Source organism: Ciconia boyciana, chromosome 11 (genome assembly GCF_034638445.1).
Source record: "Ciconia boyciana chromosome 11, ASM3463844v1, whole genome shotgun sequence".
Classification (NCBI taxonomy): Eukaryota; Metazoa; Chordata; class Aves; order Ciconiiformes; family Ciconiidae; genus Ciconia; species Ciconia boyciana.
The window spans coordinates 21290994-21314165 of NC_132944.1; the positions used below are offsets into that span (position 1 = coordinate 21290994).

Sequence of the window (23172 nt, forward strand, 5' to 3'; positions counted from 1 at the left end):
TGCAATTAGCATCCATTCTCCTGCTTCATTTCAGAAAAGCCCATAATTAACAAGTGCAGGGGATAACGGAGGCCAAACGGCAGCTCTTCCGAGCGGCCCAGAGCTGAGCGCCGTCCCCGCCTGGACCTGCAGCGGAGACAAATGACCCCCGCGTGTATCCAAGCCTGGGAGATGGATGACAGGCTCCAGCAGCCACCAAGGGACGGCTGGAGTCCGCGTCCTGCATCCCCAAGCGCCGTACCGCACCTCTACCTCGCTCTTGATTTATGAGGGATTTTCCTCCCAGCCTGGAGGGGAGGACCGGGGGGGTCAGCCCACGGGGACTGGGGACTGCTGACCTTCCCCGCTGTCACGTCTCTACCCGAGGCGGTGCTGGGACAGGCGGAGACCCAGCCAACATCGAATCCATCCAACCCAGCCAACCAAGCTTGGCCTCTGCTGGGCGTGCATCTCCCTCCTCCAGCAGGCCACGGGCTCAGGGCAAATTCCTCAGGCACCATTAATGTGGGCTAACGGGACTGCACAAAGGCGAGGCAGGACACCAGCACTGCCCCTTCCCACTCGGGCGTACCCACGGCCCCTGCCTCCCAAACCGCTGCCTTCTTGATGAGCCGCAGGGCTTCCTTCTCCTCCCTTCTTCTCTGCTGCCTTTGGTGGGAGGCCAGGGCTATTCTCCCACCTGAAAAGCCAAAATTAGTCAGTGTTCGAGCCTGTGAATAGGCACAATGGCTCCAACAGGAGGGACCCAACAGAGCTGGGGCCTCCCAGCTCATTTCCATCTCAATGGGGTGGCTTTTCACCCTGCCCTGTCCCCACGGGGCCACAGCAGAGGTCCCAGCAAGAGGCAAGGTCCAAAGCAAGAGTCGTGCTCCTGCTCTTCCCAGCAGAATAAGGGTCGCAGGCAGGGACCACAGCCCCACATTCAGGGGCAGAGAGATGCAGAAGAAAACACTCAGCAGCTTCGTGCTTCACCAACCAAACCAACCCCACCGGTCAGGAGGGAAAACCCAGTGCTCGCTGCTGGCGGTCCCCAGCAATTGCACGTCCCCAGCAATGGGCAAAGTCCGCACACCCCTTTTCCTATCGCAGGCCCACAGCGACTCTCGCCCAGAGGTTTAGGGGGACTCAGCGTCCCCACCAACAACCCCAAAGCATCGCTCTTCTGCCTTGCTCTCCCAGCGCTGCTGAGCCACGGCCACTGCTGCCTTGCACAGCCCCGCAACAACAGGGGCAGGACCAGCGACAGCATGCAGGCACAAACCCACAGGCTCTTGCTTTTCCTTTTCCAGCCCTATTTCCACCCTATTTCCAGGGTGGCAGCCCCTGCCAGGACACGGGACGGTCTGCAGGGACCGGCTGCGAAGGTGATGCCGCTGCGTTTGGTTGGTACAGACCTGGCAGCTCTTGATCGCGCCCCACGGGGCAGCACGAGCCAGCTCAGGGGGCTGCCAAGAGGCTTTTTGCCCTCAAACCCCTTTTTCGGGGCGATTACAGAAGCCAGGTTCGCACCCAGCAGCCTCTTTGAAGATGTGGGGTCTTAGGGATCCACCTCCATCCCTCAGCCTCCTCCAGCTTCTGCAACGTGCCGCTCCCCAAAAGTCACCTTGCCCCGACACCGGCAAAGCCCGGTGGCGACGCTGCCTTACCCGTCGGCGGCTCCGTGGCAGCCGGAGCGGGCTGATGGATTGGGGTTAGGCTGCGCGTTGCCTGCAGGCACCCGGCGCCGGAGCCAGGGAGAGGCGAGACGTGCACTGTCAGCGCTTTCGGCAGCGAAAGTTGGAGCAGGGCTGGCTGCTGCTGCCTCCCCGGCTGGCCAGGCGCCAGGCTCCAGCCCTCGCTCACCTGCTGGCTTTGTATGGAGAGCAGAGCAGATGGGGGGTGGGAGGGGGGGGAAGAGGGTTATGGCTTGTTAGTCAAAAAACCCAGGGGCATGGGGGGTAGAGGGAGCGGGGTTTGGGGGGATGGAGCCCCCCGACACCTCCTCTCCCTCCCTGAGGCTGTGCGAGCAGGCCAGAGCATCCCTTGGAGAGCCAAGGGCATGGAAACGCTCGGCCCCATCCATCCCGCGCGAGGCAGGAGCCCCAAGCCCGGCGGCGTCCCCCTCCAGGAGTCACTCGAGGACGGAGCTGGCAGCTGTCTGCAGCCCTGGCCCCGCCGCCCCGGCCAGTCCCCGAGGCCAACGGTTCACGATGAATTTCTAATTGTTTCCTCCAACAATGAGACATCCTGTTCGGAGCCGGGCGGCTCAACAAAGCCCGACACCGGCAAGCGGGGCCCCTTCCTGCTGAGCAGGAACGGGGCGACGGCCGAGCGCTCCCCGCCACGAGCGGGGGGACGGGGAAGGCTCCGCCGCCCCTTCCCCACCACCCCATCCACTTAACACACCAGCTCTCCAGCCTCCACCTTGATTAAAACAGCTTAACGACTCCGGCGAGAGCTCTCGAGGGGGCAGGGAGCCGCCGAGAGGTATTTGATGGATTCACTTTGGCAACCGTCAGCTACCTTGTGCCAATAAAATTATTGCCATTGATCGGGGAGAAGTGCGGACGCATGCTCCGAGGAGCAGATCTCCCTCCCGGGGCTGGGCGCAGGCGCCCACAGGGGCTGTGGGTGTCGCAGGGAGGGGGCGAGGGGTCCCCAGGGGATGGGATGGGATGGGGATGGAGCGGGAGAGGGCAGAGGGAAGAGGCAGGAGGAACAAAAGGCCCTTGTGCCAGGCGGCCAGCTGGGGAGAGGCAGCAACACAGGCAGGAGAGGATTTCCAGGGGCTGCGATGGGGTCGATGCTCAGGGAGTCTCCAAGGGTTGCCAGCGGACACTGCTGGGGCCGGGGCAGGCTTCACACCCCAAACCTGTCCCCCCCAAAAAAAGCCTGCTGAGGCGCAGGAAGTAAGTAGGGTAGCCGGCAGCGGGGTCACGAGGGGGGCCGAGCCCTCCGGGAGCCGGATTTCACGCGCTGAGACACAAAGGGGCCCTTTTGAGCCGGAGCCGCTTACCCCGAGCGCTAAGCAGAGGGTGACGCGAAAGGACCCGCAGGAACGGGGACCGGCAGAGCAGGCAGGGAGCCCGACGGCTTCTCCTTCCAGCTCACGTGGGCCACGACTGGGTCATGCCTCGTACCCCAGACGCTAACACATGGGGGCTTTCGTTATGGGAAGGAGAGCCAGCAGGCAACAGGGAAATTCCCAAAAAGCCCCCGTCAGCAGCTCCCCATCCCCACAGCACCTATTTTCAGGTCATACTGCCCAGACACACACCAAGGGTCGCAAATACACCGAAGCATCTTTCTCCAAAGCTTTAAGACAACCCAACACAAAGAGGGTGCTTCCACGGGCTGCCAAATCTGGCCCCCTGCAGCAATCCCATCTCCCTAGCTGCAGCAGGACAGGGGGCTGCAGGGGAGCCCCTCAACCCTCCCCAGGACAGGAGCACCGCATCCTGTTGTGTAGGGATGGGGATGACCCACTTAGCGTGAAGAGTTTATTTATTATTATTGTTAAAGTGGAGAAGCCAAAGAAGCCAGGCGTGGGACCAGTTCAGCTGTGCCTTCTGTGGGAGAGAATAAACAAGCTGCGGCAAGCGCGAGCCCCAGGGGGGAAGCAGATTCCCAACGGAGACGCGTCCTGATGCATTCACGCCCAAGGCCAGTTGGTTTCAGGACAGGGCAGGGAGCTGCGCAGATTGCAGTGGTGACTGGGCAGCCAGATAATCCTCCAAAAAAAAAAAGAGAGCTCCGCTGGCTGCGAGGGACGCGTAGTCCGATGCTATCCTGGCTGGGGTGCGCTGGCTGCACCGTCTCACGACCATTGCCCGCCTTCGGGATCTCCAGCGCCTGGATCGCAGGCAGTGCTGGCTATGGACAGCTCGCAGCCTCCTTGCCCTGCGGTAGCCACGGGATGGCAGCGGGCAGGGAGCCACCAGCTGCTTCGAGGGAGGAGCTCAGCTCAGCCCCCCAAAAAAATAACCAGCCAGCACCCAAAACTGGGTCAACCCACAAGGGCCACACTGGAGCTCAGCGGAGCCCTAAGGCAGTGCCTTGTTTGCATAACGAGGAGCAGATGGCAAGCTAACGAGGGCAGCCCCGTCTCTGCGCTGCACCTCCCAGGATGCCCCACTGCCCCATCTCCAAGCCGCCAGCCCAGCACGGTGCAGTGACTGGGAGGGGGTCACACCATCAGCACACCCCCTCCAGCACCGTCCTTCTTCCCTCTCTCCGTACAACACTTCAAGCACACCCAAAACCGAGTCCTTGGCACACACAGGTTAAGAGGCGACTACAGGTACAGTGTCAAACGTGCCTTTCCAGCACGTGGCTGAGCACTCCCGTTGCAGCTACACACACAGCTGTCTGTCCACCTGAAAAATGGGAAAGACAACCCTGGCAAAACAACGACCACCCAATAAAAAGACTGTCAAGCGAGGACAGGTGGTTTCCAGGAGAGTGCCAAGCATTAGGAAGCAAGCCTCGCTTCCCTTGTGCAAATATCCCTTGGACATCCCCGCGGCAGCACGCTTACGGCTCACGTCCCTGTATCACTTCCCCATTCGCAGCACCCTCAGACCGCAGGGTGCAAGGCCGGGTCCCTGACACACCAGCTCGGGAGCGCGGAGGAAGTGGCTCACCGCCAGCCCCAGCAGCGTGAGAAGTCATCCCCGCATAGCTCACCCGGGCAGCGGCAGGAATTCCCCGAGCACCCCCTATCCCATGACTGCTGGCACAGAGGACAGCGAGCACACGGGGCCGAGGGCTTTCCAAGCCTGGCCTCTCCGCATAACTCGGGGCCAGCCAAAGATAACCGCCTGCCTGGCAATCCTGCGGGGATCAAGCTGAGAGCAGGCTGCCACGGGCTTCGCTGTCGCAACCCGCTCAGCATCCCGGGGGTCCAGTATCTTCATCCCCCCCGGTGCCTCCCCACCCCAGACCGCAGCCCCTGTCCCACAGCCAGATTTGCAAATCTGACCTTGCTTGCAATATCCTTCCACCCCCCCGAAATTAGGGTCTGCCTGCAGCTGCGGCAGCAGCAGGTGCTGCCCAGCACCCCGGCCTCGTGGCGGCAACTGTTGGCGGCAGGGCTGGGGAGAGGCTGCGGGGCAGCCAGAGGCTCGCGTGGCTTTTTTTGGGGGGGACAAAGGGAGGCTCTGTCTGCATGCAACAGCCTGGACAAATGCTGGGCATGGAAGCTGCCATCCAAGGAAAATCCAGACGCGGCAGTGACTCTGCCCTGACCTTACCCCGGCCCAGATGGTGAGATCGGTGCCCCCTCCACAGAGGGGCATCCATTACAGGGCTCCTGGGGACGGGGAGGGGAGCACCCAGCTGTCGGTGCAGCCCTCCCTCCCCAAAGGAGACGCCAGAAGGATTGCGACCGCTGCCGAGGGATGCACCCCTCCTGTACCCTCTTGCCTGGGGGAGCCACCTTGGCCACGCTCTGCCGTACCCCGGCCGGGCGTCCCGTCCCCTGGCTGGGGACACGGCGGCACCACTCGGGGACAGGTCAGCAGCCCCCCAGGCAGGGGGGAGCCCTCCCCTCCCGCCAGCCCCACCGGCAGCCAGGCAGCAGGATCAGGTAGCTGCTGAGGCAGCGCTTTGCCGGGCCGGCCAGGCAGGGGCTGCCGCAGAAAGGCTGGGCTGCCCGCTCCAAGGTCACAGCAGGGGACGAGGGGGGAACCTGGTGGCAGAGGGCTCGGAGCCTGCAAAGCGCTCCCATGCTGCCATCGGAAAGCTCTGTGACCCCAGGGGTTTTGGGGGCTCCGGGCAGGACGAGCCTACAAAACCTGCCCGGCATCCCAGTGCTGGGACAGGACCGAGACCCACCTCTCCGTTCCCCACGGAGCTCCTGCTCCGTGTCCTCATGCCCTGCAGGGTCAGAGAGCCGGACCAGCTCTTTGGGGCACCGAGTTTAGAAACCAGCAAAAAAAAGAGCTGGGGAAAGCCCTGCAGGAGAGGAGGATGCTCAAACCACACCTGGGCTCCAAGTCCTGGCCTCAGCCATGACTTTGTAGCATGCAGCCCACACCCCAGCCAGGCACCCACCCTAGATCGCCGCTTGCAAGTGGCTCCGAAGGTGCAAAGACCAGAGAAAAACTGAAAAAAGGAGGGAGAGGAAAAAACAAATCTGCCATGTAAAAAGCAACTGCCAGCCCCTCTAGGTAAATAAGGAACTAGAGGTGTAACACTGTCCCTGTGGCTTTGTGAGCCCTCCTCCCACACGCTCCTTCCGTCCCATCCCCATTTAAAACCTCCCATCTGGAGCCCAGCGGCAGGAGAAGCCGCCAGCAACGCGACACCAGTCCCTCCGGATCCCTCATCGATCCGGAAGGGAGGACGAGCTGCCTCCGTCAGCTCCTCGCAGCCCTGCTCAGCCCTGGCGCCGCCGGGTCCCCCCCCGAGGGCTGCAGAAAGCCAAGCAGAGGATGTGGGGCTGGAGAGGACCACCAGCGTCCTGCCCCTCACCCCAACACATGCTGCCCATGTCTCCCCCCCCCCGCCACTAAACACGCTGCTAACAGGCAGAGCGCGGGCAGGTCAGGGGTCCAGGGGGAACACGGGCAGGGTGAGAGGGACGTATGGGGACTACCGCCCGCAATCCTGAATCCTACCGGGGAAGCCACCCTGCCCCTTCCAGGGCACCCTGACCAGCACAGATGAGGAGAAACACCAAAAATGCAGGGTGCTGTGCCCATGACGGGGTGCTGGAGCACCTCGCAAGCCACAGAGCAAGGGGCCGGATCCCCCAGCCAAGCCCTGGTCCTCCTGCCCCTGGCAGGGACCATACCAGGACCTTTGCGCTGCCCTTCCCTAGCTGAGGATGCAGTTAATGCAAGCTGTGTTTATACAGGGCATGTACAGCTGTAATTATAGGCACGATGTTATGATAACAGGAAATCCGTGCCCTGTGGAGATGCAGGCAGAGAAAGGCACGCACGGAGCTATTTGCTAATTGCCACCAACAAGCAGCCTTTTGTGCCGTGGTGGGTTACGGGAAGAGAAGTCTCCCCTGCGCCGGGCTGGAGCCATCGGCACCCGCCTCCGCCCAGGTCAATGGCAAAGCCATAGGGACCCTGTGGCAGCCACAGGGCAAAGCCACCTGCCCTGAGACACAAGGGGACGGGGCTCTGATCCACCCACGGCCAGGACTCAACTTCCCTAGGTTATAACCCTCCCAAAAGACAGAGGCTTTGTAAATTTGGTTGGCAGAGACGAGCAAGGGGAAATTGCCCCTCGCTGGCCCTTTGCACATTACCCCCAATATATCAAGTCATGCCATGACAGAGGCACAGCCCTACCTGTAGCCCCAAAGGGCCGGTGAGGCGAGCGGTCATCCCTCCCCATCAGCATCACTGAGGGCTTTCCTACCTTTTTGATCTTCCCACTCCGTGTGCCCGCAAAGACGACGGTTTGTCCTCTGTAGTCGTAGGCAGCCACCGAGGTCATCCCATCCTCCTTATCCACAAAGAGCGGGGTCCCCTCGATGGTGACGGTCCCGCCCAGCGGCTGGTTAAAATCCTGGCCGCAGAAATTGTCGTCGATCTGCAGCGGCTGTCGGAAGAAAACAGAGGAGAGATGAGCTTTTTGGCAATGCCTCGACATGCCGGACCTCGCAGGTGGCCATCAGCCATCTTCCACCTCCACCCCATCAGCTACGGCAGCTTTGGCAGCCCCATCCCTTGCCCCTCCTGTCCCAGCCATCCCACCTCACCAGCCGAGGGAAGGGATGAGCTGATGCTTCCCTAGAATTCCCTACGCGCTGATGTAAGGCACTTGGGACACATCCAAGGCGTGCAGCCCCTCTCTGCATCTGAACAAGCTTTGCAGACCAAGACCAAGGCTCTCGGTCCCCTGCATCTTACAGAGCAGCACTTACAAACCCAGCGGGAGCCAGCAGAGCATCCTCGCTCCATCCCCGCCGCTGCCATCTCAGACACGTGGGATGCCAGCACGAGCTCCCCAGCACACCCCCCCCTCCTCCTCACCCCGGCGCTAGCTTCAAAAAGAAAAGGGCTTGGCAGCAAGGCAGGAGGGGCTGAATCCTGCGCCCCAGCCTTCCCGCGGAGACAAAACACTTCCCAGCCAAGGCCGTGCCAAGACAAACGGGTCAGGGCTCCTGAAAGAGTCTCACTTCGCATAGCAGAGCCTCCAGCAAACACGCTATCCACCTGCCAGCCCTGCTCCTCCTCCCGCAGGAACATCTTCGGGAAATCCCCGCATTTTTTCTGTGCTGCCTTGCCCCAGACAAGGCGCCTGGCTCAGCCAGCCGCCTCCTCGGTTCAGCACTCGCCTGCGGGTCTGGGAAAAGCTTTTGCAAGCTCTGCCCAGGGAGAGGCAGGGGCAGGCCTGCACCGGCTCCTCTCTGCCCTCGGGGACCTCTGGCAAGGACAGTCGTGCCAACGGGCAAGGCAAAGCCAGACGGATGCACCCTGTCCCGTGAAAGCCGGGATGCAGGCAGGGGAGCGGGACCAGGACCAGCTCCACAGCACTCACCCCCTCCATCGAGCATCCTCGCCACGTTGCCCTGACCTGCTGAGCAGAACGACAGACCCTGGCCACGGGTACCTCTCCCGGAGGTCCCACGCTAGGCAACAGCCTCACACAGCACCAGCAAAATCCACCCCCGGCAGCCCCCGGCCCATCCCAGGCACCGAGGGGCTCCGGCCAAATCCCCAAGGGTGGCAGCGAGCCTGGGTGTAGGAGGTCAGGGCGGCAAGGCAGGCACGGCCGACGGGGAGACAGCCTGCTCTGGCCACGGGATTTTTCCGCTTCACAAGGTTCCTTATGTAACTTTGAATTTAAAGGGGAGAGAGGTTTTTTGGCAAGCAGAGGCCTCCAAATGCATGCCAGTCCCCAAGGGGTTTTAAATCCATACAGCATGTGCACGGAGCATATGGGAAAACGCCGAGCTCCCGAGCTCCACGTACGCAAGGGCAGTACATAACTCCGCAATTCCCACTCGCCACTGCCCGGGAAGCGAGGGTCAGCCCGGACCAGCTCCCACCAGCAACCCACAGTCACTCACGGGGAGGAGGGAAAACGCGGCACTTTTCCGTGCCCCGGTGCAATGCACTTGCAGCCACAACGATTCTGCTCGCCCTCCTCGCCGTGCCGGCCCCAAGGCCAGCGGTCCCGCTCCCGGACACAGTACTGGGCAAGCCTTCCAGAGGGTGAGGACCGGGAACGACGCCAGCCGGTCACGTTCGGCCTCCCCAGGCGCTCTGGGGATGCCGGGCTGCTTCCTCAGTTACTCTAACTTCTGTTTTTGCTGGGTGCCTGAGTTAGGATACAGCCAGAGATCGACGCCCTTCCCCGCCTGACCTTTGCTCGTCCTTCCCTAAACTGGGGGAACTCCTACAGCAAAGCGCGAGAGATGCGGGGATCCCCAAAACAAGAACGTGACCACCACATGCTCTGCAACTACAGGAAAAGGGGGGAAGCGGAATTAGGACCTCTCCACCCATCCTCTGAATCACAGCCTTGCAAGCGCCCTCTCTTACCCATCAGCCAGCACACGCACTAAGCGTCCTCCTCTGCAACACCAGGCTAGACATTTTAAAACAGCAGATCTGAGAAAATCACCTTCCTAACCACGGAGCGAGACGGGAGCGATGCTCCAGTCGATACCCAGCTCCCATCCGGATAACTGGGATCCTTCAGGTGCTTTGCTGGGAAAAACCACCCTCTGGCCCCAACAGCCCCTCCGCCCCAGTAAAGCATCCCAGCACCTTCCACCCGGCCGCCAGCACTGCAGAGGGGTTAGGGGCAATGCCATGAAAGAATTTCAGCCCCAGCAGCCCCTGGGCGCAGTTTCTGCTCTCTCCGCACTCAATCTGCAGCTTTCCCAACCCCTCGGCTGCTGAATATGCAAGAGGAGAGATGTTTACGGTGTTTACTCCTCTCTGCTTTGTCTCAACAAACTCTCTGGGAAATGACAAATACAGCTGCGCTCCGGGTCGGCGAGGAGCGCCCGCCGCCGCGATGCCGACACCACCTCGATAAATAATTACGCCGACAATTAGCTCATTAACAGCAAACTGCCTCGTTAGGGAAGCGCAGGCAGGCAGCACAGCGAGGTCGGGCCAAGGGCGGTGGTACGGGGGTGATGGCACCAACTGACATCCCTGGCAGAGGCGAGGCGGAGGGACGGAAGGACAGAAGGACAGCTGTCCCCCAGCCGGTGCCGGCAGGGACCGACACGCACCACGGCACGCGAGGGCCAGTGACCTTGCAGCGTTTCAGCTTGCAGATGCTGGGATCTGCAGGAGGTGTCGAGCTCTGCCCGCTCTCCCATTTGCACGGGTGCTTGCAGGGAGCATGGCCTCAGCCCGCTGCAAGGAGGGGTTGCTTTGTTTTGGGGCTTGGGGGTATTTTTTATTTATTATTATTATTTCTCTTTTGGGTTTATGTCATTGCTTTCCTTTGGCACCTCTCCCCGCTGCCCCCAGCTCCCAGACACTCCAGGCCCCCACCTCCGCGGCACTGTGGCCTTCTCCTCTCTCCCAGCACTAACCCGCCTCCCCAAAAGAGGGTCAGGAAACTCGGATTTCCCAGGGAAGCAGCTTGCCACAGGCGCAAAAGCAGACCCGCAGCACCAAGCAAGCAGGAGCAGCCCGTCTCCTTGATGTGCCTTGTCTCATTGCCTCCCTTCAAGCCCACTTACGAAAGCAATGAGGGAGCAGACAGCGGAGGCGAGGCTCGTGCCGCTCAGCATTATTAATTAGCCAGTAATTCGCCAGTTAACACCATTACAGGCAGACCCCATCCCCCTGTGCCCCCCCCAGGGGCTGCGATGGAGGATGCAGGGGACACGAAGAGCCAGGGAGGAGGTTGCAGGAGGCAGGTACCAAGTGCTAGGCTGGGATACCAGGCTTTTTGCACGTTACTCGCTGCCCAGGAATAATCCCAGCGCAGTACAGTTTAACATCTGCATTTCTCTGGCTGTCCCCGGGAAGGGTTTGGCTTATCCCAGCCCAGTTTGGGCCAGTTTGTCACTAGCCATCGCCCTGTGCCAGCAGGCTGGGCAGCGAGCCCCACCAAGGACTTAAAACTCATTTTCTGCCTTGGGTGGTGCTGCCGCCCACGTTCTGCCAGCTCTGGGCACTGGCTCTGCCCACGCTGCCAGCCTGGGGGACGAGGACTCCGGGAACCCCGAATCACTCCCTGCTGCAACATCTCCACTCCAGCTCCAAGTTGCTGCCCTCTTCCAGCCCCGCTACACCAGACCCTCGCCCCCCACGAACGGGGGGACGGGCGTGCTGGGGAGATGCACTGAGCACATCTGGCCGCGGGCACGCGGACCTCAGTCACTGCACTGCACGCAGACATCAAAGAGCCGGGCTACACAACACCGAAGCCCTCTTCAGTGAAACAACGTGAGCAGCAAGAGCCCTGGACAGGCTCAGGAGTGATTTAGGCAGTGAGGCCGGCGCAGGAGAAGGTGCCTTTGCTGTGCATGCGAGCCCATGCACGGGTCTGAGCATGGCAGCACGAGGGGTATCGCTCCTCCTCCCGCTGCCGGATCGCTGGATCCCAGAAGGGGAGAGAGAGAAAGAGGAGACAGGAATTCACTCCGCTCGCCAGCACCGGGGAGGAACCACTAACATCTCCTGAGCTGGCTGCCAAGCCGGGCAGCCTCTCCTCCTGGCTCTGGCGCTGGCTCCAGAGGATCGGAGATGCCCTGCAGCGCTGGGGCATGAGCATCCCTTGGCCCCGCGTTGCTCGAGGTCGGGAGTGGGACACCAGCAAAGCTTCCTCCAGCGTGGACCAGCCTCAGCCCCTTGCCACCACGAAGGAGCTGAGCAAGAGCTCCTGGGACATTTTCCATACGGAAGGAGTATAAATCCCAAGCAACTACTGACTCGAGCAATTACATTCTGCCTCCTTAAAAACAAAAGAACAACATGCCCTTTATTTTCCGGCCAGCCCTCGTCACCAAGAGATCTGTGTGACAGATCCCACAACCCACCCCAGAGTGGCTGCATTTTATTAGGGTCACAGACATTCCTGCCAGAAAGAGGTTACATGCTCCACGGGGTCTGGTTTGGCTTGTGATCAGCACAGTGAGGGGCTGAGGGCTTGACTCATGATCCAGCCGTGCCTTTCCGGGCTCTGCTTGGCAGCCTGGGGGAGAGCGGCACCCCCCAACCCAACCCATTCAAAAGCAGGAGCCACCCCATCGTGGCATGCATCCTTCCACCCTGCAAGAGCCACGTCTGCAGGACCCAAAGAGCACCTCGAGATCCACCTACTCATGCAGGCTGGCCAGCAGGCAGCGATCCCAGGACTCTCCTAGCACAAAACCCTCCTTAAAGGGGTCAGAGCCCCCTCCCCAAAACCAGGGGGCACGGTGCTGCTGCGGGGCACCGGCGGAGGCAAGCCGGGAGCACGGGAGGAGGCAGCGAGAATCTCCTCCACCGGAGCCAGCAGCTGCGCGACCCAACAGGCAGCAGTGTAATGATTTCATCATTTTCCAGCAAAATTGAATTAGTTCAAAGCCAAAATCTGATTTGCGAGCCCAGCGCTCTTGACAGCAAACCCTTTACTTTGTCAGGCAGCTGTTAGCTGTCTCCTCCGGAGCTGCGGGAAGGACAGCGGGAGGGAAGGCAGGGCTGCTCCACAGGGACCCCCTGCCCACCTGCCTGCACCGCCAGGCACCCAAAACCCTGCTCGGGCAGGGCTGGGGGCTTGGTGATGGGTGCCGAGCACCAGCAAGCAGGGCTGGGGGGAGGTGGGCAATAGCAGGGGTGTTGGGACCTCCACCAGACCCCCCCAAATACACACACGGCACCCCAAAACCCCTCTCTGCCAAGTATCTGACCCTGCCTGGGGACTACCCAGCCCAGCTTGGTGATGCCCAGTCTAAGACCTCCCCATCACCCGGAGCGGTAGCCTCCCTGCGACCATTCGTGGTTTATAACATTGCCCGGAAAAAAAATCCAGCTATAATAGTTCAACTGGAAAACAAACCCAGAGAGCCAAGTGGGGAGGTCCCCCGCTCCCCACCATTCACAGGCCCCACACAGAGCAGCTGAGCCACAAGCAGGGGCCAGACGCGCCCACGCAAGCACCAGGCAGGAGGACACATCCCTGGGAACAGAGGGGAGCGCTCCCTCGGTTGGGAATCACTGCTCTGGGATGCCGGCGCTCGCCTCCTGCACCTCCGGACGACAGTTTGCACTGGCCACGCTCAAAACACACCTCGCTGACAGCGCCTTGTGCCCTCTGTCCTCCTCTCTAGCAGCCCATGGAGAGGACGTGGTCTCTGCACGCTGAGCATGACCAACTTCTACCGGGACCGCCAACCTTCCCGCCTCCCTCCATCAGGTCCGCGCTCCCCATGCCCCACATCCTGCTACCCCCAACACCTTCTGCTCAGCCACCACCAAGCCCCAGGTGAGACGACACTCACAAATTCACGCATGCCATCTGCGAGGGACTCCCCAGCAGAGCCGCAGCAGATGCTCTGAGGACTGAGCATCCTGCCCTCCCGGCTCAGCTCACTGACACCCCCCACATCCACAGGGTAGGGGAACCAGAAGCAGGCACCTGTGTCAGCACGGGGCCCCTTGCTTGGGGCTCTCCATGGGCACCGATGCGACCCAAACCCAGATGGCCGCCCCGCACCGAAGCCACGATCTCCACGAGGAATGCTACCGAGCAAGCCGAGCGCCCAGCCCAAATGGCACCAGTCTTCCCACTGGAAAAACACGGCCCAGGTCAGGTCACCGGGAAAGGTCCAGCCAGAGAGCACTGCCAGGAGCCAGAAACAGCCTGGCTTGGGTAGAGACAAGCAGGAACTTACCGAGTTGATGCAGCCCAGCTCCTTATTCAAGAGCCAGGGCAGCGAGAGTTTCCCTTCTCCTCTGTAGCACGACTGGATACGCTCCTTGATCTTATCCTTGATCTTCTTCAACGTGAAGAGGCAGAGCACAGACTCCTTGGGAGGCTTAACCCTGTTTTTCTGGCCCTGGGAGAAGATGGTGAAGAGGATATCCTCCTGCTCCGAGATGCCCAGGTACTTGGCCAAAGCCTTGCCAGGCCTGGTCAGGTAGGCGTCCTGGATCAGGCGGTACTCGATGCCGTCCTGCACGCAGCCGATGGGGAACTCCACATAGGAGTAGAACTTGGGGTCATCCACGCAGAGGCGGACGATCTTGGAGGTGAAAAACTGCTCCCCAGTGGAGTCTGGCGAGGTGAGCTGGGTGTCCAGCTGCAGGGTCAGGTAGTAAACAAACTGCTCGCTGCTGAAGCTGTAGATGTAGTAGATGTCGAAGGTGGGGAACTTGGAGAGCGTATCCGAGGGGATCTTGAGCTGGGAGGAGACAAACTCGTCCTGGTAGACAAAGCCAAACATCTCCGCGTTCTCCTCGTTGGCCATCAGCTTGCGGCTGGAGAGGGTGGGGAAGTACTCCGACTTCCCATCAATGGGCGTCCCAATGAAGAGCTTGTTCTGCCCGTTCAGCACCTCGATGATGACCCCAGACATGGTGCCCGACTCATTGACGCTGGAGAGGTAGTGCTCCTTGCGGTGGTGGGGCTCACCCAACTTGAAGAGGTCATCCAGCCGCAGGAACTGGCAAATACCCTGGGAGGCACTGCCGCAGGCAATCAGCCGGTTCCCCGAGTAGTCCACCAGCAGCAGTTTGTTCACGTTGTTGGTGGTGACCAGCCCGTGCGGGCAGGACTGAACACTGGGCGGAGGGTAACACTTCTCATTGTCCTCCACGGGCCCCGTCACGTGGGTCCGCAGGAGCGTGAGGTTATTGGAGAGCTTGTAGATCCGATTGACAGCCCCCACGTAGACCTCCCCGGTTTTGTTGTGGACCACCAAGTGCGTCAAGCTCCAGTCTGTAACCGGGAAAGTCCTAAAGGGAGACTTGGGGCTGCTTTCCGCCAGCGGTAGCCAGGTGCTCCCCAAGAGCAGCAAGGTCCAAACGTTGATGCACAAGCGGTGCCTGAGCCAAAGAGGCCACATTGCAGCAGCCTCACATCCAGCCAAGGCCATGCCCAAACCCAGCCACAAAATAAATAGAAACAAACCCAAACTAAAGGGATGAGGGAGGGAGGAGGAGCTAACGGGACACAGTCTCCTCTGCTTCCGCTGCGCTCGGCATTCAGGGCATCATGGGCACAGCCAGTTCGGTCAGCCCTAGAGGGAGAAAGACAAGAAGAGCGGGGTTAGGAGGCTTTCCTGCATGGTGTCAAGCCTGTTCCACCCCACCCACAGACTCTGCTGCTTCCCACTTTTCTAGCAAGCAGCCTAACAAAACGTCTCCCACCACCTCCTGCCCCGGAGGAAGACGCGTCCCCGGTGCAGGGAACCAAGGGAGCCAAGATGCTAAGGACAACCCCGCCTGGTCGCACGCTGCTGCGCACTGCACGTCCCAGCCGAAGAGCTGCCACGCGCTTTGTCTCACCATCCCAGCCTCTACCACCAGCCCCACCACCCGGCAGCCCCTCTGAGGGGCACCCACCCTGTCCTCGCCCCCACCCAAGCCCCCTCAAGAAGAGCAGCAGCCGCTCGAGCGTGCCTGCAGCCGCCGGCTGGACCAGACCGGCACGTCTCCACGGGCAGCGGCCTGGTGATGTGCTCCAGCACACCTACCGCATACAAACGCCTCGGCGGGGCATAGCTGGCCCTGACCTGCTTTTAAGACCACCAGCAGCACCGAAGTGTTAGCCGGCGATGGCTGCTAACAAGCCTCGAGAGGAGCCTGCTGCCCCTGCTCCACCATGGCACTGGGAGCGGATGCAAAAACCCAGTTTGCAGCAAGCACAGCCCAAGCCCCTACACAGAGGAGGAACTCGAAAGCACCTTTTAAAGGAGCTGGGAGAGCCAAGAGCCCTGGCACGCTGCCTGCCGTCCCTGCCACCTGCCTGCCTGACAAACCCCAGGAGGGCCATGGGCAGGAGGGGCTGGCGGGGGGAGCAAGCGGGCATGGCAAGGAGAAGCACGTCCTTCTGGTATTTATATGCATTAAGAAACACAGGGCCAGCCATCAGGCAGTTGGCTGGAGAGGCTCCGGAGGGACGAGGGGGCACACGCAGGGAGGATGGAGAGCTCTGCACGCTGCCGTGCCACGGCTGGGGCTCACCAACATGGAGCAGCAAAGCAGCAGGGAGCCAGCCAAAAACCCCACACCGGTGTGACCTTTGCATCCCCGGCAGTGGGGAGGAGATGGCCGCAGGTAGCCGACGCAGACAGCTCTGCCCTCCGTGTCTGCTCAGCAGCCCCTCTGTTACACCCCCCTCTCTGTCTCCTCCACGTCCCACCGACACGGCCCGTCCCAAGGTCCGCGGCCAGGACACAAGCTCAGCCCTCGGTTCCCCACCCCAGCCACCACAGAGAAGCCGCTCCGCAAGCGGAGAAGAGCCTCCCTCTCCTTATCGCCCATCTCTGACTCAGCCCAGGATAAACCGCGGGAGGATCCCCAACCAGGGAGTGGCACGGGTAGGAAATATGGCCCACGGTGACTGCGCGGCTCTGCCGGCACCCCGGACCGGGCAGGGTGCCATCGGAGGGCAGCTGGCTGCGCACGCCGTAACGGCAGGGCTGCGTGGGGCCAAGTGGCTACCCCAGGGCTCGGCAGCCCGCTCTGAGCAGGGCGGTGGGACCCGCCAGCCGGACCCCACGCAAACCCTGGGAGGCTGCATCATCACCAGGCCAGCGGCTGGGCCATACGGGTACCCCGACATCCCATATAGCACCCTTCAGTTCTGCTGCCCCTGTCCCAAGCCACAGAGCCAGACAGGGAGAGGTCTGAGGGAAGGGAGAGACTTTGTCCCCCCTTCTCCAGCTCCCAACAAACACAAACCCCCCCCCCCCCCCTTCCCAGGGCAAGGCCAGCCCTCGCCAGCCCTCCAGCCCTGCTGGGCCCCCAGCAGTTTGGACAAAGCTTCCACACCACTTCCAAACCCTCTCTGCAGATCTACCATCTCCACCAGCTCTCCCCTGCCCACACACTCACCACCCTGCTCCCTTCCAGCCCCCAACACGTCCCCCTCCAAGGCAATAGCCTCAAGGGAGGTCGGGGCAACAGTGTCTGAGCAACACTGAGACCAAAGCCAGCTGCCACAAAGCTCCGTGGGCGTGGAGACAACCAAAGCATGAAGCCACCAGCCCTGGCAATCATTCCCATGGTCCTAATCCCCCATTCCTATCACCTTTTCCAACATTGGGAGCCTCCTAGCAAAGAGCACGCAGCCACACCACTGCCGGGGCGAGCGTGCTCCCAGGGGACAGCCACGCTGCCCAGCATCTTCCATTTTTATGAGCTTGTCGCTAAGAGCACCCCAGATCGGAGCTTATTAGCCCCAAACCACACCGAGGTGTGGGACCGAGCCACGCTGTCGACACAAACCCGCTGGTTAACTCAGAAAGCCGCCAGCCCAGCAGCAGCAGGCAGCGCGGTTTCCTGCCAGGTTGCCGGAGGGAGGTTTCCCACCGCGAGAAACCAGCACGGCTCTCACCAAGCCACTGTGAACCGCAGGGCTGAGCCCCTCCAGGAGCAGCACCGGCTCCCTCGCAAGGAGACCGCCATTGACGCAGAACTCGTGCGCCAGCGACACGCTGCAGAAAGAAGAAGGAGCAGGGAAGGCGGTGGAGGCGAAAATGGGAGCTCGGTGCAGCGTGGGGATGCCGGCCGGAGCATCGCCCTGCTGGGACGGGTGAGGCGGAGAGGGAAGCCACTTTCTAAGTGTGTTTCTATGATTCATCGCTTCTATTTCAGGGAGCGGGAGAGCTGGAGGTCGGGCTGCTGTCACAAAGCAGGGCTAGAAAGCCCAACAGGAGATTCCCAAATTAACGTAGGGAACTGCTACTCAGGAGCTGGAATGAGAGCAAAGCAAGGCAGAGCTGGGGCGAGCAGAGAGATGACACTCGGCAGAGCTCCTCCGAGATTTCTGCTCCTAAATATACGTTAGCAGCAACATCTCGTCCTAGTGCCCTGACACCAGCCGGGCTTTTGTCCAGTCCTGCCTAAAACCATCGCAGCGATTATTAAAAAAAACCAGCAGGAAAGGTTAGCTTGTCTGCTTTCTTCAGGATTAAATGATCGATCTGGGTACCTGAGACTTGGATCGAATTGAAGTGGGGTCCGACCCCACGGCGGTGGGGATGGCGGGCAGCCCCGCACCAGAGCACAGGCGCCTGCACGGCCCCAGCTCCCTGCCCGCGGGAGCAGCCGGGGAGGAGCGGTGCGGGGGCCAAAGGGCATTTCCCTCCCGTCACGCTGCCTCCAAGCCCCACGGAGAGGTCACGGTACGGCTAACGGCGGGGCAGCTCCTCCGCCAGCACCCGCTTCAAACCACACAGCACCCAAACCCCATGGGGCTGCACCCACGTAAAGCACCTCGCCCTGGGGAGGACCCAGCCCGGGACCACCACACGAGACCCGCACTCCGCGCACCACCATCACGGTCCCAAAGCATGGAAAACTCTGAGCAGACACCCTGGAGCCGAGCCCGGCCCTGAAACGGGCTGCAATAAAATAACACGCCCCAGTCTGGAAGCACGCGTGCCAACCAGGAGAGCAGGACCAAAAATACACCCCGTTATGCTGCCCGGGTGGCGAGTGATGCAGCGCAGAGCATCCCCGAGAGCATCCCCACGCAGGGCTGGCTCACCCCGCAGCGGGGCCATGCCGGTGGTGAGACAGCACCGCAGGCTTGTGTTTGTTTTCATGCACACGCACATATATATATGCACACACACACACACACGAACGTACAGCAGGAAACCTGCCCTCAGAAACAAAGCCGGTGAAGCAATCGCGCGAGCACCAAATCCGCCCCAGCCCCTTTCATCCCATGCCAGAAGGGACATTTGCTCACCGTTCCACCTCGAAAGTGGCCACGCTGAGACGGTCGCAGCTGCTGCATGACCTGGATGGGGCTGCCCGCCTCGCCACGGCCAGCGCTCATGCACCCCGACTTCAAAAGAGCCTTTGATCAAAAAGCCGTCGGCTTGCCCCGCAAACGCCTGCCTCCCACTTGCTCGCTGCTAAAGAGGTGGCAAGGGACCGCAGCATTCATCCCCCAAGGCTGCGGGCTTCCCCGTCCTGCAGCACGGGCAGAAACCTGGGTTTGGGATGGGAGATCACGCTTTGGGAAAATAATCATCACTTTTGATAGCACAAAGCAGGAGTACTGGGATGGAAAAACTAACCTTAAAAGGCAAAGACTGGACAGAGCATTAAGGACCAGCTCTCCGCTCATCCGGGCAGCAAGTCCAGAGCACTGACAGATGCCGAGTCAGCACAGGCGGCTAGGCTACAAAGCAGCAGCCCTCACAGAAACAGCCGAAGCCGGGGTTTAAAACATGCCGACGAGCGCAGAGGTGCACATCTGGCACCCACAGACCCGCTTGCCGTCCCCACTCCTGCATCTCCAAGACCCTGGCGGGCTCACGTCACCGCTGGTGCTCCCCACCACCACACACGGCCCAGGCGGAGCCCGCCGGGGTCCCAGGCGGGTCTGTATCCCCAGGGCTAGGGAATGCATCATTTGTCTTGGAGAGAAGCTGCTCTCGAGCAGTGGGACGAGGCTGCAAGAGCTTTACAGCCTTGCACTTTGCGAGGGAGGCTGGAAGAGTGAAGCAATGGGATTGAAAACCCCCATATAACCGACCCCCCAAAAGGAGAAATGGCATTTAATGGGTCTTTACCTGCAATCTGCCCAAGTCACTCGCTGCTCTCAGCAATAGCAAACAGTCCGAGAAGGAACCGGCTCCATTTTCAAACACACGAGCTGCTAGGCTGTCAGTAATTAGCAAAGGGGAGAGAGGGGAGATTATCCGGGGGAGAGAAAAGCCCACAGACCACAGGAGAGTCAGCCTCACCATACAGCTGGTGTATTTTTAGGTTCGTCTGCCTGGGAAAAGCCTTGCAACAATGAGGAAAGGCTGGTGGTGGTACGAGTTAGAGCTGCACTACATATGCAATCGTCTGCAACAGGGCTAAACTTTAACTCCTTCCTGCACCGCACACAGTCCTTAAAAACTATTTGGCTGGGGACTCTCCCTAGCAAGCGAGTTAAATCATTACAAATCTTATCCCTGGCTCGAACCGCACCCTGATGAAATCAATAGCAGGCTCTGAAGCTGCCCCGCTCCAACCTCCATTACTATCACCCTCATCAGGAATATCTTTAGCATCTTCAGTTTCCTCCCAGGCTCCTGCCGTCCCCCCGGGCAGGGGCCGAGGACCTCGTCCTGCCCTGCCACTGCAGCGCACGTGGGCACAGCAGCTTCCACTCCTGCCCCGCAAGGGTCTTCTGGGCACAGAAATCAACTTCTTCGGTCCTGAGAAACATGACAAGGAGAAGCAGCCATCTACTGCGCAAGGGCTTCAAGAAGCTTGACCCTCAGCAAAAAGGGGCATAAAAGAACAAGTAGCAGGGAAATTAAATAGCGTTTCTCAAGCGCGCAATTCCCCTTCCCCAGTCCTCCGCGAGAAGTCACGTCACGCCAAGGAGAACAGCTCTGGAGCCACCACGTGCTCTCACCATCAAGAGACTGCACGCTGTCCTGCAGAGCCATTCCCAAACAGGCTCACGAGCATTTCCGAGGTGGAAATGCAGCCTTTCCCCAGCCACAACGTCCCACGGCAGAGAGGCACGCAAGGACAGTCTCAGCGGGTCCTGCCAGGACTGTCTGTCGCTGCTATGGAAGCAGGCATGGACCGGGACCTTACACGTGTTCTCCAGCTCCATTCTGCTATGCTAGAAGTGCAAGCCGATGGCTGTCGCTTGCATTATTCTCACAACTCATCTGGGTATCCAAGTCCCTATAGGGACCATATAAGGACTGCCAAGAGGCTTTCTATATGCAGCCCACGAGCTGGATGCGTACTTCCCAGGAGGAGAATGCACCCTGTCCTTCCCTTGAGCTCCTGCAGCCAAGGGAGCAATATCAAGACCTGGACCGGCCGATGTCCGGGATGGAGACCAACGCACAGCCCACGGCTGACCATCCGCACAGGACACAGCCTGCTGCCTCGCCATCCCGCTTCAGGAAGCGTGTCCATCAACACACATGGAGCGAAACACCTCACCCCGAGCCCCTCTGCGCCTCTCGTCATGCTGCAGACTGTGACTCAAGGCGCCAGGACCCCAGCTACGGGACCGTGGCTTCCTACTATCAACACCCAGGCCAGCTCAAGGCTTCACACCCCAGACTGATGTGAATTTTGCCACCTCGATCGGGACCACTTAACAACATTTTGTCCCCAGCTTCAGAGCAAAGAAGTCCAGACCAAGTCCCCTGAAGGCCACCTTCCACCTTGGCTTTGGTCCATGAGCTCCTGACCAAGTTCTCACACCCCATCAGTCCACTGCCCCATGCAAGTGTCCCGAAAACCAGCTGTGCTGGCAGAGGTCACCTCGGTCCAGCTGGACCTGCAGAGAGCCAGAAGGTCACCCACAAGCCAGTCTCCCAACAGCCAGCACAAAGTCCAACGAGAGGTCCTCTGGCCACCGCCATCCTTCCCTTGTCTGATCTCACTCCCTGTGGCGTAACGCATCGCTCCTCGCTCCCAAACCCGTTGCTCCATGTCCGTCATGGGGCCAGGGCAGCCACAAACACAATCCGATGACCTGACCCTCCCCAGATCAATGCACCTCTTCCAGCCCGGCTCTCCAGGGAGGGCTTCCCCTCTCCAACACACACACACACACACACACACACACCTCCGCGCCTCCTAACCGCCTCCGCAAGGCAGGCGGGAGAGCTGCGCTTCCCCCAAATCTCAAAGCGAATCCGGGAAGCTCCCGCTCTGCAACAAGGCACTGGCCCAGGAGGATTCGCAGGCGCTGGACCCGCTCTGCTCCCAGAAAAGGGAGGTCGCTCCGGAGCTGGCTTAGTCCTGGCTGAGCTGAAATTCCTGTGCTTCCGCCTGGCCCCACGCTGACACCAGCGCTCCTGCTATCACGTGGCAAGCTGAATGCGACCGCCGCCAGAGTTAGGTCCAATTAAAACAGACCACAAAACTTCTCCAAATGAGGTTTTACCAGCTAAACCTCACACCGTGCCTGCCTGCCTTTCCCCCCAGATCTCCCATCCTTCCCTCTTTTCCATCCCAGTCGTGCTGCCCCGAGCACCGCTGCTGGAATCAGCTCAGGTCCAGCTCCACTTCCCCTGCGGAGGTCCCAGCTCAGCACGGCCCCATGTTTTATTTGCCCAAGGTGGAGCAGACCCAGGAGCAGCGAGTCAGCCCGAGAGCTAGCGGAGCCTCACCGGGCAGCGGGACGGGCAGAGAGGGGAAGGGGAAGAGCCCAAAAGCCTCCCCACAGCTGCACCACCGCAGGGAAAACTGCTCCGAGACACTAACGGGGTCTTTGTTTGCAGCAGGACGGGTGCAGGGCATCTGATCAAAACAGGGAGGCACTGCAGGCAGCGTGGCAGGGGCTGTGCCTGCACTCTGCCCTCCCGCTGGCAGTGCCGCCCTCGCCAGCAGCACCGGCACGGCCCCCCGCTCCGGCACACCTCCACCCTGGCTGCCCACGGCGAGGGGGTCTTACCCAGCCGACCCAGGCCGAGCAAACGTCAAAGAACTGGCACAGCACTGCCCAAGAAGCGCCGGCTGCGACAGAGAGCAGAGCAGTGCTGCTTCTCTCCCTGCAGATCCTGGTTGCAGCTCCGACCCGCGCTGGACACAGGCGTGCTGCTACGGCCCGATGCTGCGCACAAGGGGCCAAGACCCCGACAGGGTCTTGTTAGCGTAATGGATCTACTTATTCGCCACAAAACCAAGAGGACGCGACTGCCTGCCTGCGCTGGGAGGGCTGTCCAAGCGCCTCTGCCAAAAATCCACTTTCTGCTAATGAAGGGGGCTGGATGGCAGCTCCAGCGAGCGCCGTCACCCCACAGAGGGCCAGGGAGCCAAGCAAGGCACGCCCGGCGAGCCAAAAGACATCCTGCTCCGAGTCCCGGCGCAAGCTGACGCGCGCCCCTGGCACCCGCGCATCCCTCCCTCCCGCCTCGCGCCCACGCAGGCACGAGGCCGTGCAGAGCAGGACCTCTCCCGCGTGTGCCGGCAGGCCCGCGGGCACCGCTGCCGTGCCGATAATAAGGAATAATAGCGGGTGTCGGTGGAAGCCCGGGCTGCCGGCGGCGTCACAGGCTCGGCGGCGGCTCTCCTTCGGAAGCTGCGCTGCCTTCCTGCCTTCCTCCTCCCCCATTTCTTC

At 61.0% G+C, this 23172-nt stretch overlaps 1 protein-coding gene across 1 annotated transcript in view; it reads right to left on the minus strand.

The window, feature by feature from the left end:
* Positions 1 to 23172, minus strand: part of PLXNA1 (plexin A1) — a 123981-nt gene that overhangs the window by 93845 nt on the left and 6964 nt on the right. The window contains exons 2-3 of the mRNA XM_072875598.1: positions 13793 to 15139; positions 7357 to 7539 (exon numbers count right to left, since the gene is read on the minus strand). Coding sequence (XP_072731699.1) covers positions 7357 to 7539; positions 13793 to 14995 — 1386 coding nt within the window. The 5' untranslated portion in view covers positions 14996 to 15139. The remainder of the gene's footprint in view (positions 1 to 7356; positions 7540 to 13792; positions 15140 to 23172) is intronic.